At 35.9% G+C, this 18,426-nt stretch overlaps 2 protein-coding genes across 3 annotated transcripts in view; one reads left to right on the top strand and one right to left on the bottom strand.

The window, feature by feature from the left end:
• The window catches only part of LOC112521435, a 26,837-nt gene extending 25,808 nt beyond the window's left edge, over positions 1 to 1,029 (top strand). Inside the window, exons 22-23 of the mRNA XM_025130294.1 lie at positions 210 to 295; positions 561 to 1,029. Of these exons, the coding sequence (XP_024986062.1) occupies positions 210 to 295; positions 561 to 720 (246 nt within the window). The 3' untranslated portion in view covers positions 721 to 1,029. The remainder of the gene's footprint in view (positions 1 to 209; positions 296 to 560) is intronic.
• A 1,418-nt stretch (positions 1,030 to 2,447) lies between these two features.
• On the bottom strand, positions 2,448 to 15,189 carry LOC112520667 (lon protease homolog 2, peroxisomal). 2 transcript variants are annotated; one of them, XM_025129111.1, is made up of 17 exons: positions 15,002 to 15,189; positions 14,065 to 14,177; positions 13,882 to 13,984; positions 13,567 to 13,736; positions 12,647 to 12,738; positions 11,369 to 11,548; positions 11,180 to 11,263; positions 10,270 to 10,397; positions 9,793 to 9,994; positions 9,500 to 9,706; positions 9,022 to 9,152; positions 7,607 to 7,820; positions 6,396 to 6,701; positions 5,334 to 5,528; positions 4,773 to 5,018; positions 4,585 to 4,686; positions 2,448 to 2,733 (listed from the first exon to the last, which is right to left on the bottom strand). In XM_025129111.1, exons 1-17 carry the CDS (start codon positions 15,106 to 15,108, stop codon positions 2,650 to 2,652), a joined length of 2,664 nt encoding a protein of 887 aa, XP_024984879.1. In that variant the 5' UTR covers positions 15,109 to 15,189; the 3' UTR covers positions 2,448 to 2,649. The 2 variants fall into 2 exon arrangements, with proteins under 2 accessions (XP_024984879.1, XP_024984880.1); XM_025129112.1 differs by lacking the exons at positions 13,882 to 13,984; positions 14,065 to 14,177; positions 15,002 to 15,189 and having other exon boundaries at positions 12,647 to 12,803; positions 13,567 to 13,650.
• Between the last annotated feature and the right edge of the window lie 3,237 nt (positions 15,190 to 18,426).

Genomic DNA, 18,426 nt, shown 5'->3' with positions numbered 1-18,426 from the left:
GGTTAAGATGTATGCAGACCTGACCTTACAAATGTAGAGGTAAATCTGTGTGCATCATAACCTCCCCAGATTCACTGGGGTCGTTTGGTTTGATTTGGTCTGTGACCAGAAGGGCATGTATGAAGAGAAGTCTTGGAGTCGTACTATTGATCTTGTTGTTAGTGATATCTTTTTGCATCATTGGGTTCTTTCACATTGGCCTTCTCCAGGTTGTGTCATTCATGTGCGGCATGATTCATTATGGATTTTTGTCGTTCCAGACATATGAGGAGCCAAATGCATGGCAAAACAGAAGGTAAAACCTTTGATTTTTTATTGGAGAACTAGATTGATTGTTTTATACCACACTATGCGGTTTGGTTTGTAGTTTTCGATATCCAAAACCATGGTTCAAAGCACACCACACCACACCACACCACATGTTAACTTTTATAGTTTGATTTGATTTTTTTTTGCTTACTATTATTTTAAAAAGTTTGATTGCTATGATTGGAGTCTACCTGCGGTTGAAATATTTATTCGGTTTAGTGGAAAAAGTAAGAAATTTGTTGTAATATCAGTGAGGATGATGCTTGGTGGTTGCTACCGACACTGCTGATGCTATTGAAGGTAATCCAAGCGCGGTTTGTTGACTGGCACATAGCAAACCTAGAAGTCGAAGATTTTTCACTCTTTTGTCCTGATCCTGATACCTTTTGGGCGTATGAGACGACTTTATGAAATACATTTTGCTTCTTTGATGTATATAGATGTAGAAAGGTGGTGGTATATTCGTGTACATCTGTTTGCTAGCGTTTTCTTCCGTATTTTGCGAGTGATTTTAGAGATATATATAGGTTGAGAAATAGTATATATAGAGAGAGATTATAAACTGAAGAGTCTTGGTACACCACTAGACTTTTTTACTCTTCAGGTGATCATCATTTTGCTGCTGGGAATGCAAGATTACTTCTCTAACTTTTGTGCTTAATTTTTGCTAAGTTTGTTGGGTATTTTATACTAGTTTAGAATATGAAGATTGCTATTATAGTTTTGTGCTAAATTTCCTGTGAAATTTAAAATTTACATTTATGCCCCTTTGGTTTGACGATTGGTTAACGGGTCGTTTTCTTTTTTAGAACATACGATTAGCTTGAAGATCAACATTTCGAGACGTGCATGGAAGGCATTGTTAATTCGTAATACCGATAAATACTTGTAATTCCAAAAATCGATTTTAATTGATTATAATTTTAATAAAATGTTTTTCCAGAGGATGATTTTATAAATTCATAAGAAATAACTTTTTTCCAGAGGATGACATTAAATTTATGTCATTACCAACCCATAACCGCTTTAAAAGGAGTTTTCATTCTCGTCTTACATACAAAGGATCTTATGTGTTATGCTCTTGTTTTTTGGCCTGAAAACAAACCCCTATAGTAAACTTCATGTAACCCGATGTTTTGCATATGTTTCTAATAATGGTTGCATCCCTTACATTGAAGTGTAACCCAACCAAACAAAAAGTATACCCACTTGGAATTAAGGTATGGGATGACATCCAAATCCATGAGGAATTCAATTATTGCAATCTGATAGACTACACCAAACCAAACCAAACCAAACTAAACAATCCCAATAAAAACCAGCTCAATAATAGAGTTGAGAGATGTACGCAGACCTGACCTCTACCCCAAAAGATGGCATCGTGAAGAACCTGGCTTGTGCAAAAGTGTGAGTAGAATGGAAGGAAGAGAGAACGAAAAAAGCAAAGCAGCCAAGGCAAAAGGTATAATGAAACAAATAGAAACTACGAAAAGATGCCACAACCCTCCGTTTACCCTAACCCTAACCCTCCCCATACCCTAACCCTCAACCTCCCTAATTTCCTTCTTCCTATTATTTGATAAGACTCGGTCCATCTAATTGGTGTGAATAATATTCCATACAATTGTTAACTACTCATTATTAGATTCAAGGCTATCATTATTGGTCATCTTCAGAGCTGTAACGGTTATATCATGTTAGTTTCTTTGAGGCCAAGATCAACATTCTTGTGCATAATATATATTGGATGATTGATTAAGTCGACACTGCTCATCAATTTTGCATACTCTTTAGAAGCAGCACTCACTAGATTTCAATACATAGATGACCAGCAATAGCAATCAAAGCAACATATCTACTTGGCAACTGAATCTGATTCCAGATTATTTGTTGATGATGAATGTTTAAGCTCCTCCTTCAATAAGATACTCAGGATGACCTCATTGTCTAACCAATGGCCAAAACTATTACCCATAAAACATGAAGATTAAATAACTTTCTTCTCTATTTTGGGTTTTTGAATCTTGCTCTGTTTTCGTTATTCATGTTAAATTTATGTATCTTTTATAATCTGCATATTATTGTTAAGCTACGCCTAATATCTTAGAACAGAAGCTTTTCCATAGTGCATTAGATCTGATAGAAGTAGAAATATATTGATAAAAATTGAATGGTTTATACACATTAAAACATGTAAAGTGAGCAAAAGTAGTTGTATGGTACATACATGATAAAATACATACCAGTGGGCTATAAGGAAAGATATGACAATTTATACCACCCACGATCTGGATTTTGCAGTTTGGAATAGAGATATATGTTAGATCAAAGTTGTCGGTGTCATAATCTTGAATGCTGCCTCCACGGGCACCCACCTTCAAATGCATGTTCTAATACATCTTCCATTCTCTTGGCCAGTAATATCTGCAGCAATATAGCACCCCAAATGTCACCCAATTTGAACTGTGTAGGGGTAAGAGTAGAGTAGGGTAGGGTAAAAGTAGGAGTAATGTGTAATCAAGAAAGTCAACCCAACAACAGAATCAGGTCAACACTAAAACCACATTTATAGACCTATCAAAATGTGACCTTTTGAAATGCTTGTTAACAAAATGACATTGATTCAAGTTCATAAGTTCTCTAGTCATCATACTTGCAGCTTTGTGCAAACACCATTCTACTAGTTAAAAAACTAAAATAACAAAAGTATGTCAAGAAGAGTAGCTTTAGATAATTTTCAATTCTTTTTGCAACAATAATACTAGAATCGCTCACTCTAGCATACGTTGGTATTTTTACGTATTTTAACAGTTAATTTGTAACAAAACAACATATATATATAGGGCTGTTGGTAAGGGATCAAAATTCTGTAGGGACCACTTTGTTAACAGAGGTTCACATAAATTAACCAAGATCAAGGGCCATGCGCGGGTTCCTACGGTTCCCACCAGATCTTGAATTACTGCATGAACCAACCCTATATATAAGCCCTTTTTCTTGAAAAGTGTGAGAAATATAACCATGACAGAATATGTGTGAATGTGCCCTTATATTGTGAGAAACTGGTGAAGATGTATATATATATATATATATACACATATATATATATAGTGAGAGAGAGAAAAGGTTTCAAATACAAACCATGTAATTTTTACAAACCAACCTCAACCGCCCTTAGTCTAATAAACATTTGGTTTCATAAATATCTCGATTGTTTCTTGATCTAAAGCCATGATCATAATGAATGAACCTTGTCATCTTCCATAAACATCTTGATCGTAATGAATGAATCATGATTATTGTCCATAAATATCTCGATATTTTCCTAATATGAGCGTTGATTATGGTTTGTATTTGAAACCTCCTCTCTCTCTATATATATACATATATAGGCGGAGGTTTAAGCGAGAACACATTTATTTTATGAAAACATGTAAACACCCTTTTATTATAGTCAATCACATGTGATACTAAATCAGAGATACGGGCAACCTTTGGCACGATCTATTGCCGGGCGACCTATGGCGCGACCTAGGTTTCGTGAAAAGTGTGAAAAATATAACCTTCACGTAATATATGTGACTGTACCTGTATATTGTGAGAAACTAGTGAAGGTACACATTCAAGTCTTGCCGCCTTCACAAAATAAAACGTAGCATTCACACAATATAAAGGTTACCTTCACCACTTCTCACGCTTCTCACCAAAAAAAAATCTTTTTTTCTCACTTTATCCCAAGTTTATATATGTAATGGTTAAAAATCTATTCACTCCTAATTCTCATTCAATTTGATAGATCATGTGTGTAGATGTGGGGTGGGGAGAATTCCCAACAGAGCCATATCAACATCAAAACCTAATGTATAGATTCATCAAAGCAATCTTTTGAGGTGTTCGTTAAAATAAAATGACTTAGATCCTTGAGAATATAGTCGTAGACCTCCAATGATCTCCAAATTCAATAAATAAACAGCTAATTTCTACAGTTTGAGCAATTGACACATTATTTCAAGACAAAGGTAGGCTCTAGATATCCTGTTTTCACTTTCTTAAAAAAACTACGCTCCATAAGAAGCTCAAAGTTGAATATTAATCCATTGGACCTCGAAAGTCATATTGTACCCCATTTTTTAGGGTTATGGAAGTAGTAGATATCATCACTGCATATCATGTAAACTCATTTAAGACCTCAAGACTATGCAAGAAAGAAACTAATAAATATTAACTTCAGCTTAGAACGAGGTTCATTGTCGATGACATGTTATTAAAAGTTACCTCCATGCTTCCGAGAACAGCTGCAGGCACTTCAACCAAGTCCTTCAAATTTCTCTCGGGCAGGATTACTCTCTTAAGCCCATAACGGTGTGCCGCCAAGACCTGCCAGATTGCATGTTAAAGAAATAGTTGGAGAAAACAAATAGAAGTTCTAAAATATTAATAAATATTTGGAGGCAATGGCTAACCTTATCCTTTATCCCTCCTACAGGTAAAACTAGACCTCGCAAAGTCATCTCTCCCGTCATTGCTGTATCTGATCTTACCCTTCTATGACTGAAAAGTGAAACCAGTGAGGTGACAAGGGTCACACCGGCTGAAGGTCCATCCTTTGGCACAGCACCAGCAGGGAAATGTATATGGACATCCCGTCCTTCAAGCAAATTACTTTCTTTTGCAGTTGCCAAATTTAGCTCCGATGCCCTAGCTCTTACCTGTGTCAGAAAAATACATTTACATGCCTAATAACAGACAATCCTACATCCACTAAAAAAATAAGAATGATAGGCTTTTTATCAATTGTCCCTATTCAACGTAGACAACCCAAGTTTGTTCTTAAAAGAACATTCTTTAATACATTTCGTCCATTTTGTGACCAGGACAAACAATTAATCAAACTTATGCAACTCTAAAATCGGCAAGTACAACAGTCAGCCTCATCCAGTCCAGTGTTCCTCCATCATTGATTTTTGCTCTATTTTTTGTAAATAACAACTGAAGACAAATAGAAAAATTAAATGAGAAGATACCCAGGTCAATGCTATCTGTGCCGATTCTTTGATAACATCACCCAATTGCCCAGTGAGATGCAGCTCCCCCTTACCCACCATTGATGAAGCCTCGACAAACTGGACTTCTCCACCAAAGGAGGTCCAGACTAGCCCAACAGAAACCCCAGGTGTAGCAACTCTCTCTGAGGTTTCTTTATCATCAAACTTAGGAGGCTGCGTTGAATTCAGTAACACAAAATGAGAAACAAGAAAGGAAGCAAATATAGACTCAGGCCTTGTACAGTTAAGATCCACACACACACATATATAATAGTAAGGTTTTCTTTTGAAGTTTACAAAGAGACTGCTTCAAAAACTCAATCCATGATCTCATTGTGTGATAAAGGAGTGACTAGTTAGTACGCAAGGCTACTTGAAAAGCTGACCTAAAGTGACAAACTTAAAAGTTATATGAAAGTAGAAGCAAGAACTACTTCTTGAAGTTAAGAGGATGAACCAGGAGCAAGTATATGAAGTTCAGCATATGGGAGAAAATGCTACTAACAAGGGGTTCAAAGAGAATAATTATGTGGATTTTGAGGCCTACTACACCTTCTAACCAAAGATGGACATCTTGTTTAGATAGTTGCGAAAGTTATGCACACATCAAAGGATTCACAACTCCAAACTCATTTCAACATGGCTGCAATTGTAAGCAACCAATATGATTGACAACTCGATTGAAAACCATAAAGTTGCAACAAAAGCTGAAGCTCAGTGACAGGTGGAGCCACATTACATGCCTAATTGTCTTCTGGAGAAAATATCCCCTTCAAAGTGGGATTCATATGTTCCATCGTTAGTTTTCTGTTACAGTTATTGCAGTCAGCACACATGTCGGAAGCTCATTTTACTGTAAGACAACTACCTAGCTGCAGCACAATGTACAGAGGTTGTTGAATTGGTGTTTGATGGGGAGAGTATGACCAGAATATTCCATCTTCTAGATACTGAAAATTACGGTTTATAAGTGCCATTTTGTATTCTCAGTTATGTTTTAACTTGCCAAGCTCATCCAATATTCATATGTAAATTGCTTACCCCGAGTACTTTTTCAAGCATAGCTTCATCCACGATTAATGGTGACATATCCCTGAATGCACTTGATATTTCATGATTGTTAACACCCATCATTATGACTTCCATCTCTACTTCAGCCCCTCCTTCAGCAAGCCTACTCTCCAGCAATGGTGAAGAGATCTGGTGCACATCTTTGTTAAGTGGAACTGTAGGCTCTTGCTCTGCCACTCTTACTGCAGCTGCACGAGCTAATGCTGCAAGGCTTCTCTCAAGGTTCCTCACACCAGCTTCTCTAGTGTATCGTTGAATAATAAGTTTTACCATGGCCTACCATAGGATACATGATCAGTGTCGATCATAATAAAGAAACAAAGCACATGGGAGTTCAGATGTCAGATTCTGGCGTATCACGACATCAGTAACTCGCAAATTACTAATCTTTTTTCCCAAATACAAGCCAACAAGGATCTACTAAAGGCCTAATTTTTTTCAGAAAAACACTGCAAAGTAGATAATAAACAGACAAAAAAAAGCATTTCTCAAGTATCATCTTCATAAATTTTAATGACCTTTTCTTATCAGAGGTTCATCAAGGTGTGTCTTTTTTCTTACCAACTAATGAAGAAACGGTATCAGCAGTCTGATCAGAGAAAGGCACATCTACCGATGATACCACGGATGTGGATGCAGATTTATAAAGCCGACTACTCTATACAGTAAGATGGAATGCAAACAAGAGCCACCAACTCATATATAGTGGATATGAGCAGTTCTTTTTCTTCCCGTATCTAAGAAACATGATGTTCACAAAATAGAACATCTAAGATTCCTAACCAACTCAGATCTTGGATCTCAGCTATAACTTGGACGTTTCTCTCATATGGCAGTAAATACAAATCATGCAACTTCCCACTAGCACACAGAAGAATAGAGTTACATCAAGAAGAATGGTGGTGGTAGAAGTTCGTGACTTCCTGACAAATACAACTTCATTTCTGCTTCTGGTTATCTATTTAGAATGCTCCATTTGATCTATTGATAATTGCAGAAGTAAAAAGGAACCATCCACATATTCAGACAAATAGAAGATCAACACGTAAATAACTCACCTAAGATCACTCAAGCAAATCCGTGTATTTTGTGTGTATTTTTCTAAATCTGAGATATATGCAAAATTTGTCTTCTTTCTAGCAAATATATAACGTAAAAGGAGAGAACAACAAAATCTATACCTCAGGAACTTTCAGGAATTCAGAATTCAAGCCATGCTGATTTAGAACCCGTGGGATTAGGTGGCGCATCGCTATTCTAAGCTTCTCTTCAGGTGTATATCCAGGAAGCTCAATGACTTCCATCCTGTCTAGGAGTGGTGGAGGAATTGGCTGGGCCCTATTAGCAGTCGCCACAAATATCACTTTTGACAGATCAAAAGGAACATTCAAATAGCTTTAAGGCGTGAATTAAGGAAAAACTGCACAAACTGACTTAATTTTATATGAATGGAACCAAGAAAATAGTTTGACGGCCTAACTAATGAGTCATATATTTAAAGGACAAATCATGTCACGGAGTCAAAGCATGTTAACTGAGTTGTATTGGAAGGTCCAACTCCTTGTTCCAAACTTATAGATGCATGTTGACTTCTGTCGTCATGCGGGTCCACTCTCAAATTCAAAATGGATATAATTTTATTTGGTCTTTCAAATTTGAAACCTGTTGCCATTTTATCTGTTGCTTTTACTAAAGTACCCTCTTTTCTTCTGAATCTAAATAATTTTATCATCGATTTTTTTAAATAGTAAAAGGATCTAATACTAGCTCTGAACAAGCTTCTCGAACTGTTAAATACCTGAAACAAAAAGGTAGCTTATAACATGCCTGTTCATGCTCCTCAGCTGAGAAGCATGCCTTAGGAGCAGTAACAAGTACCTTCATTGGGGTCGGGTAGATACAGCCACACACAGTTCCTGTACACAGCAAGACAGTAGCAGTAGCTACCGTATCGTAAGACAGTCGCTCTCACACATAGGGTTTAAACAACGTTCTATCGGGTTGACCAGGTTTAACAAGATTGAAACAAGAAGGCAAGTGTAAAATTATTGCCAATCGTCTACTCATGAACTAAAGTAATGATTCAAAGGTACCCCCACATGCCTCAAATATAAGATAATCAACTATTCTGGTAACCATAAATAATCATAATTCATATGCTTAAGTGATGATTCAAAAGAACGGCATGCTTCATGAAATAACGAGATCAACTATCATGGTAGCCACAACTGTGATATTTGTATAAGGTTATTACTAAATTAGGTCAAAAGAAAACATGTAAAACATAGAAAACCAAACAAAACTGACCCAGTAACTCCCACTCAAAAATAGGGTATGGAGGTGAAATATACAAGGACCCAACTTCTACCCCAAACATGTAAAACATAGTTCATAGAAACACATAAAATGAGAACCAAGTGGTGTTTTGAAACCTGCTTCATTGCCAAAAGATCACCTTTTGCTTTCGTTCTCAAATTGGGCCAAAAAAGTTGAGGCAAGGCTAAAGGCATAAAAAACCAATTTGTACATTGTCAAAAATAGTCAGGCACAAAGAAGCAGTGAAAACATTGCTCAAACAACTCCTGAAGTAGGATACTGATCATTGAAAGTTTTGTTTTGCTCAGGGTCAAGAACCTCCAGTAGTGCTGAAGCAGGATCACCACGTACATCAGATCCCGTTTTATCAATCTCGTCCAGCAACATAACGGGATTGCAAACAGCTACTTTCTGAAAGCCAAAAAACATGATCAAGTTTAAATAAAGAAGTTGTTCATATTGCTACATGTAGGTGTGTTTGGGAGGAAAGATGGCTAGTGATGCAACAATATCCAGTCAATCTCACTCAACTCCCCCCCCCCCCCCCCCCAAAAATCTCCAGTACCTCAACTGTTCCTAATTTTCTTCATGCAAAAACTGCATGGAGAATCCATGATCTTTAATGTAAGACACAATCTAACACAGAACCTTGAGTGAAGCTTTAACTAAATGTTGAATGCATATGCAAGTAAAGAATCAAACATCAAACTGTTTAGTGATCATGATGAAATTGATCAGCAAATGAAACTGAAATTCACCTTTAATCCATCAATAAGCCTCCCTGGCATGCTTCCAATATATGTCCTCCTGTGCCCTCTAATATCAGCCTCATCTTTCACACCACCAAGGGATATCCGTACAAATTTCCTACCCAGAGCAGCAGCAATAGATGATGCCAAGGATGTTTTCCCAACACCTGGTGGGCCAACAAAGCATAAAATAGGGCCTCTAGCATCTGGCTTCAACTGTAATGCAAATTTAGAACTCGATTCATTTTTGAGTGTCACAGCATCAATCATTTACAGAAAAGTGAATAAGATAGTTGGTCAACCTTGCGCACAGCTAGATATTCAATTATCCTTTGCTTGACCTTCTCTAAACCGTGGTGGTCACTGTCAAGCCGCTCTTTTGCAGCTTTTAGGTCCAACTCCACTTCTTCACTGATTGTCTGCCATGGCAAATCAGCAAGAAGCTCGAGGTAAACACGAGAACTGTTATACCCAGGTTGCTGAGGTTGCATTTTTTTCAGTCTCCTGATTAAGCATTTATGGAAATACAAATGAGCAAAAATCTGATACCAAAAGAGATGGTAAATAAATTTGGTACTAGAAGTTAGTCCTTCACTACACATAGACCTTTGATGCACTTAAATTACTGATTGCCCATAGCCCCGAATTTCCCTCTGTACATATTCTATTGATATGGACAGCATTAAATGTAATCATATAATTTAACAGCAACAACAAAATCCCTTCTAATATGCAAAACCAAGATATATTCCTCCGTCAAAAATTAATAAAAGGTAGACCTTAATTCTCTCTGCGCATGCTTCCAGACATTTGGAGGCATTCCAGCACCTTGCATTTTCCTTTCAAGGCCAGCTACATCATCATCTTCATCATCATTGTCGCCAAGCTCTTCTTTAATTGCCCTCATCTGGTTATGCAAAGAAAGAACACTTGTAAATACAAACCAGCCCATGAAGAAATTTTCCACATAGATTTCACATAAGATATCCCTACAACAACAGCATTCTACACACATAAATTATTAGAATATACTAGTGCATGTATCTAACATCAAACTTACATGATACAAGAACTTAAATGTTCTCGTGTCTTAGAAGATAATAACATCCATTAACAAAAAGATACTTGGTGCTCTATTAAGAAGTTAATAAATTACTTCTAACTCATAGAATAGCAGCCTTCACTTTTTCCTTCAACAATATATGGAAACATTACTGATTTTAGCGAAGTACTGAAGATATCTGAAAAAGAAGAGCAGAAAATTCATGGGAGGAAAACCATCTGAACTTTTCCCAAAGCAATTTAAAGGACACGTTCCTGACTGAAGCCAAGTACTAAGGATTTCTAAAAAGAGAGCAGAAACTTCATAGGAGAAAAATAATCTGATCTTTTCCCACAGATATTCGAAGGATGCATTACTGACTTAAGCCAAGTACTACACATTTCGGAAAAAAGGGGCAGGAGCTTCATTGGAGGAAAACTTACCCAACCTTTTCCAAAGCAAATTGAAGAAATAACATATTTCCCAAAGAATAAAAAGTTAGTAAGACTCCTCAGTTGTAACAAGATGAGGCCATAACAAAAATAGATCTACAAAGTGGTGCTGAAAATCCACTAGATACGACGTTTGTCAACTAACACCTAACATGCATTGCAGAAATAGTTACTGAACTGTATGAAAAAGCAGACCTGCTGACGAAGAAGATACTCCTTTTGAGATTTTGACAGCTGCCCTTCAACCTTTTTGGTTATCTTCTCTGCCACACGTATCGACTGGTGCAATTAAAAATCTCATCACACAACTAGTCACTCCAAATTCCAGGTAATAAAAATGACAAGTACTCTAACAGATATCCATCACTTGATCTATCAGGTTACCTGTAAATGTCTATCAACTAATTCTGTGGCTTTTGAAAGCCTTACTTTGACATCAACAGCATCTAGCATAGAGAGCTGCTCTTCAAAACTAATCTCAAAGCTTGCAACAAATATGTCTGCCAGTTTGTGCAGAGGGACCGTGTCGAGAAGAACTTTGGTTCTCCCACCGGTTTTTTGTTTCTATAAAAAAATACCAGAAACAAAAGATGGTTAGACAAACCTGGTATATCTTAGATATTAGACAAAGTTTATAATCCTTGTACCCTTTTAACTTCAACAGCAATATCTCATGAGAGGACATGCACTGAATACCACACTGAAGTGCAGTGAATTCAAACCAAGAAAAATAAGCAATCAGAAAGTACAAACAAATTTTAGGTGCAACTGTGCTAGTAACAAGAAATTCATTATAACAAAGTTAGAGAAACTACTTTCCAAATGATGAGACTTACTAATTCTTACACTATAACTCAGGCTAAGTAAGGTCATAACAAGCACTTATGACAGAAAAGTCATCAGTTATTTGTTTAGAGCTAAAGGGAACACCCTTCATAGGGTAAGAGGCTGGGACCAGGCGCATGTATAATGGAGTCTCTGTCCATTTAATGGTACATCAGAAATCAGGTTATTGAGATGAGAACAAAGAAATACCAACATAAAACAAAGAAAGAAAGATAGTTTTAAAATAGATAATGGACAAAAAGAATACTACAAGTACCATGACCTTTTTCATGAGCTCTGCCTTTTCTCGTCATGAGCATTATGAACCAAGAGGAGAAAGTAAACTTTGAGAGTATTTTTCTAACAAATTACTCATATGGCATGACCATGTACAAGATAATTAATTCAAATTCAGAATTTGTTACTGAGAGAGATCTATTATGATTGAATATGAGTTAGTTTCATTTTTTGTTGTTTAAATTGTTGAAGCTTGTTTTTGGTTTTGGAAAATGGGAGCATGCAACATGGCCCATATGTATGTTGATGCAATGATATTAATATGATACTTTGGTTCTTGATATGGTAGCTTAGTGAAGGCTTGGGATGGGGAAAGTAATTAAGTAGTGAAAGGTCTAACTTTGCGCAATTAGTGATGATCAGTTACTCAGGTCAGAGCGTAAGCTAGTGATGCTTTCGGCTACTGGACTTTCGCTGGGCTGTTATCCTTTTTTTAGGTTCATTAGGATTAAATCCCGAGTTATTATGAAATAAAAAAAACAATGAGATTATGTATTCAGGCCTTGTACAAAAACAATGAGATTATGTATTCAGTCATACCTGCTCAAGAACAGAAATAAGCTCCATGGCAGTTACTTTGAATTGACGAGACAGTGCTATAAAATCTGGGTCTTGTTCAACTCGCTCCATCTCTATATAAGATCAGAAAATAGTAGCAACTCAGCATCTTGACAGATCAGGGCATTAAGCCAGTATTCTACATGCAACATGTGGGTTAGCACCATCTAAAGCCTACAAGATGGACAGACTATTCAACTTAAAGCAGATTGTAAATTAACATATTTATGAACTCAACAAATAGATGTGCTTATGGGAAGTAAACAGAAGTTGAGTACGTTGATATTTAAAATAAATGGCGGAATATGATAACTTACAGTCCAACACTCATCAAGCAGATAAGGCAAGGTGATATGAGTGCACACATTTAACATAAGCACTTTGAACAATGTCAATAGGTGACGTAGTTGATTTTTTTTAACACGAATGCAACTCTACTTAAATAAGAAATACCAAATTTAAGGAAAACAAGAGCATCAACCAAAAGATACAACATAGACTATAGCAAATTCCGCAAAGAAGGTGTTATTGCTGCTAGATCTCTCTACCCATTGTAGGCAATTAAGGGACCTTAAACACTTGTAATACTTATACACCATACTCTGGCTCATTACATACGCCGACAGACTATCCTAACACTATATCAAGTTCATATAAGAAAGGTAGAGACATCTTGCAATGCATACTACTCATCATGATAAATGAGTTATACTAAAGGCGTACATTTCTTTGACAGAAAAAATTTCTGAAAGAAACGAAAGGTCTTCCAACGTAACTCTACAAGAATCAGCACTTAGTTTGCCTAAAATCCCGGTAGTACCAAGTGAACATGGTGAATGTATGTATGAAATTTTGAAAGGATAAAAAATATGTAAAAGCAATAATGTCGTTGTGAGTTATACCAGCCTTTGTCATATCAAGAGGGGATATTCTTGCAGTAGAGTATGTGCCCCTTGTATTAAGCTCCAGGACACTAAATCGGCATAGGCCTTCAAGGACAACTGTGTAAGTGACCCTCCCACTTGGTTTTTCCACTCCTCTTGATAGATGTAATGCGCGAGCAGCAACACCCCTAAAATTGAAATTTAACACTACACATCACATCATGAACAGGTGATCTGGAGAACATAGGTACACATGACGATGCATGTTATTGTAAACCAAACTCAAAGATTCTCACAATAATTATCCAATAGCTATCCTGTATCAACATGTACCTTGTATGCCAATGAATAGGTTCTTGTTGGCTTTTGCCATCAAGCTTGTGAGAATCTGACAAGCCTGTTTGATTCTTTGAGCTTCTATCTCCTAAATCAGTCCCTGCATTTTGATATGACTAGGAGTTTCATTATAGTGACTTAACAGACTCCACAAGGTAAATACAATGTCATCGCAATCACCTTGTGTTAACATGGAACCCACTGACATTGTCTCCGCAGCATCTCGAACAGGCAAAATGCCAATCAGCCCTTTCTCCTCCCTCTGCCACAATTCTTGCTCCACCAATTTCACACTGCAGTAATCAGAATATAGATCACATTAAATCAATGACAACCCACAAAATGACCATAGCCTTTCTAGAGCTAACTACAAAAGTGACACAGAAGCTACTAACTCCCAAACTTTCAGAAAAGAAAGATTACTAGCACATACATATAGCAAGGTATTATAAAAATTCATACAACGAGAAACTTGTTTTGATTTCATGATCAGTTAGATATTTACATTCCGCTCGTTTCAAAGAAAATGTACATAATAACATTAGGTCACCTTAAACAGTAAAAAAAAACATCAATTAGATGATTTACAAAGACATTTTTCTTCCTGTCCCCCAAACAAAAACAAAACTGTGGACGTTGATCTTTTAATTCCCATTCCTTATGGACTTATCATTCTTCCCTCTAACCTAAGTTAAGTGGTATCATATATGTCTTCTCCGTAATTACTCATGTACCTCTATACGTGTAACTCACTTTCACAGGGAAAGTTATCATGACAAAATTAAAGCAGTAACCCTAATTTAGACTCCTCCAACTACATAGAGAAAAAAATTAAGAAATTTATTAACTCCACTGAAAATTACAGATAAAACCACCAAATAACACAAAGGGATTTTTTGCTACAGATAACCAAACAAGCTCTGTTACCCTGTTAATTAAAGAACCAGAAAAAAGAAACAATAAGAACACAAAATCCTTCCACTGTTATACATACGTCTCGGCCTAAATTGTGGCAAGACAAGTATGCAACAAAAATTTCCCCAGAAAACACAACACTAATCGGATTTCCTTAGGGAAAATCGATCAAGATGAACTAAAAACAGAAAAGAAAAATCACCTGCTGGGAGTAGTGCATCGAATTCGAATAATTGCGCCAGGCAACAATACTTTGTTCCTAAACGGAAGAATCCCAATCCGAGTAGGAAGCTCCACCGGTTCCGCCATTAAAGAAAGCGTTTACGTACGTGTATGAAATCAAAAGCAGAGAGATAGATGGATCAATCAAGAAAGCTGTGTGTTTATATAGGATCGAGGGAAGCAACACAAATGAAAAAGAGTTAAATAAAATGGTGAAGACGATGAATGGTCCGTTGGCTACTTTCACGACGGCTTTCTGTTCATTGAATTTTTTATTTCTTTTTTTTCTCGATAATCATTAGGAATTTACAATTAAGACCTCATGGTTTTCTTATTTTCATAAGTGACCCTTTTGTTCATCCAATGACCAAAAATGGTCCTTGAACAACCAAACACCAACAAGGGCGATACAGTTAAGTTTATTTGGATACAGATACAAATAAAAGTTTTGTAATACGGATACTTATTCGTTTCTCTACTCAAGAAGTCCTGAAGTTAACAATCATGCAAACCTATATTGGCTTGAATAGTTGACCATTACTGGAGCTATCCATTGCTTTACAGATGAGTTTTGGCATCTCGATGGACAAAATTCAAACGATACTCATGTTGAAATATAGACTCTGTTTGAGTGTCGAGAACTTGGGCAAATTTCGTTGCACACGTTTAAGTTATTGTCAAAAAAAGCAGTATTCTTTTATTTGTAGTTTTCTTGTGACATCATCGATTATCACGTGTATTATAATAATCCAAGTGATGTCATCCATATGATATCATCTACATGGGCATTTCAATTTTTTTAAAGGTTTTTTTTTATTAACCTGGATATCCAACCCGCTATGCGAGCCGACTAATCCCAGAACGACCACTTGTTTTGCAGATAGCTCGGAGTCACCGCATTTGAACCTTCGTGGCGACAAGGGTATTTTTATTCCTCCTTAGATTTGAACCTGAGATCTCCTGGTACTTTTAACCTTTGGAGCCAAGCTCAAATCAATCAAGCACCACCTTTGTGGTTTTTTTAAAGCTTTATAAATTAAAACAACAAATATGTTTTGAAACGACAAAATAACGTATGAAATTCATTTAAGATAATGATTCTTCTAACATTTTTTAAAGCCAGAATCAGGAATCGTCAAATCAGTTAAAACATATATAATTGGATAAAGGCCAAAACATGTATAATTAGGACCCAAAATATTTGGGGAACCTGTTCCATATCTCACGTTGGAACACCCTCATACACGACCTTGATCATATAAAAAGGAAAGTTATTGATCCTATGAAATTATAATCTGTTCAAAATTAAACTAAACGAACCATATATATCTTGATCGAAAATAAGTGAAACGTATACATACTTATCCTCTAATTGAATAAATAGAATGTTTGTTTATGTGAAAACTATAAAAATTCAATGTCTTTTTTATCTGTACTAACTTATAAGTCAGATTTATCAAAAGTCTTAAAAACAATTTTTAATGCACAAAATACTACACATTTATATACAATGGTTTAAAAACAACTCATAATGCATTAAATACTACTACTTTATGCATTTAATCTTAAAATCTCTTAATCTATAATTACAATAACATATAGTACAAGTTATCAATGTACATTATTACCTTTTTTTTTCATGTTCTCAATATACTTTTGACATCTTTCACTCATGCTTTCACCCTCTCATACCTCTATGTCTTCTCCCTATCCCCCAAGGTGAGATTCGAACTGATATTCACCATGAGTTATTAAAAGTTCTCTCATTCAATTGTTCCCGGTCTCGCTCTCAATCTCTTGATTCTTTGCTCTTGGTGTAAACCGGACACATTTGTGGAGTCGTTTAAATATGTTGGATTTTAAACTGTCATATAGCTTTTTGTTTAACAAGTTCCATTCAACCACCTAACAATCACTTATATATTTGATATGTAAATGGATTATTTGACTATCAGTTGAAGATATTGGAAACTTGAAATCGATAATCAAATGGAAAGTTACTAATTGCTGATCCATTGAAGGATCAGTTTGCTGGATGGAGCAAGCCAGTTACCATCTGAAAAATCTCAGTGGTTATCATAACTAATGATGTAGCTTAGTGAAACAAGACACTATTAAGGTTCGACTACTGAGATGATAAGTCTAAAGTTTAAGAAATCAAATAATAAAGACTTGGTGTACGTAAAGTTGAATACATATTTAAGGTTGTAAGTTGAACAAAGTGAAGTTAATACTGATAAGAAGATGTCACTGCCGAAAAAGTTCGAATGAAACTGAACTTGGTCAAGTATAAAGTTGAAGAATCACTTAACCAAATGAAACAATTAGCTCAGCAACTGAAGACTCCTTTTAACAAATTCAGAGTGTGAAGCCAGAAAAATCTAATGACAACCAAGTCTATGCATAATTCATCATCTGAGGATAAGTATCCATTAACCATCAGTTGAGACAACCGCTGAAGAAGTGAAGCTAGAAAACGATCATCCATCTAAAGGTGAGTTAACATTGAATACCAGCCAAGAAGATGGTGAACCATTAGTAATTAATATTGATGAAGCTAAAGGCCCTCCGAAGTCAATGCCATGTTCATTGTCCAACAGTCGAATAAATCTAGTTTGTTTTATTAATACAAACAGATACAATTTTTTTTTATTAACCTGGATATTCAACCCGCTATGCGAGCCGACTAATCCCAGGACGATCACCTGCTTTTCAGATAGCCCAGAGTCACCGTATTTGAACTTCTGTGGCCACAAAAGGATTTTTATTCCTACTTGGATTTAAACATGAGACCTACTGGTATTTTTGACTTTTAGAGCTAAGCTCAAACTAATCAGGCACCACCCTTGTGGTTACAAACAGATACAAGTTACCGTTATATGTCTAAAATATGCATCAATAATTACAAAATAAAAAAATGGTATGTTTATTTTTGATAAATATATGGTAGGAAACACATATGTATGTCCAAAATAGGAATTGTAGATTGTTGAATAAAGGACAAAAAATGACATAAGTGAAGAAGTACAAGGGGGGGTAATGTAAAATATGATAAAGTGAAGTGACTACAACATTCAAATTGAAAGTCAAAGACATCGCATAATGAGAGTGGATTTGACCTAACCATTGGTTCGATTTCAAGAAAATCTTATGAACTATATACACCTTTATTTTGTTCAAAACCATATATAAGAAGGGTTTAACTTCTTCAAAAACTTCTTATTATTAGTTTAACATCGGTATAAATTGTTTATCTAAATACTCAAAAGTGCTTATTACCGGTACCACACCAAAATAAGTCAATAAATTGTTTTTATAAACAATCTCAAACACCCATAATATAACCAATTATTCTGCACCCATGTATCACATAAAATTAAGAGGAATGCATGATGGAAATTAACT

Source organism: Cynara cardunculus (assembly GCF_001531365.2).
Source record: "Cynara cardunculus var. scolymus isolate 2C chromosome LG 11, CcrdV1, whole genome shotgun sequence".
NCBI classification, from domain to species: Eukaryota; Viridiplantae; Streptophyta; class Magnoliopsida; order Asterales; family Asteraceae; genus Cynara; species Cynara cardunculus.
This window is presented reverse-complemented; position numbering and strand designations above follow the sequence as displayed.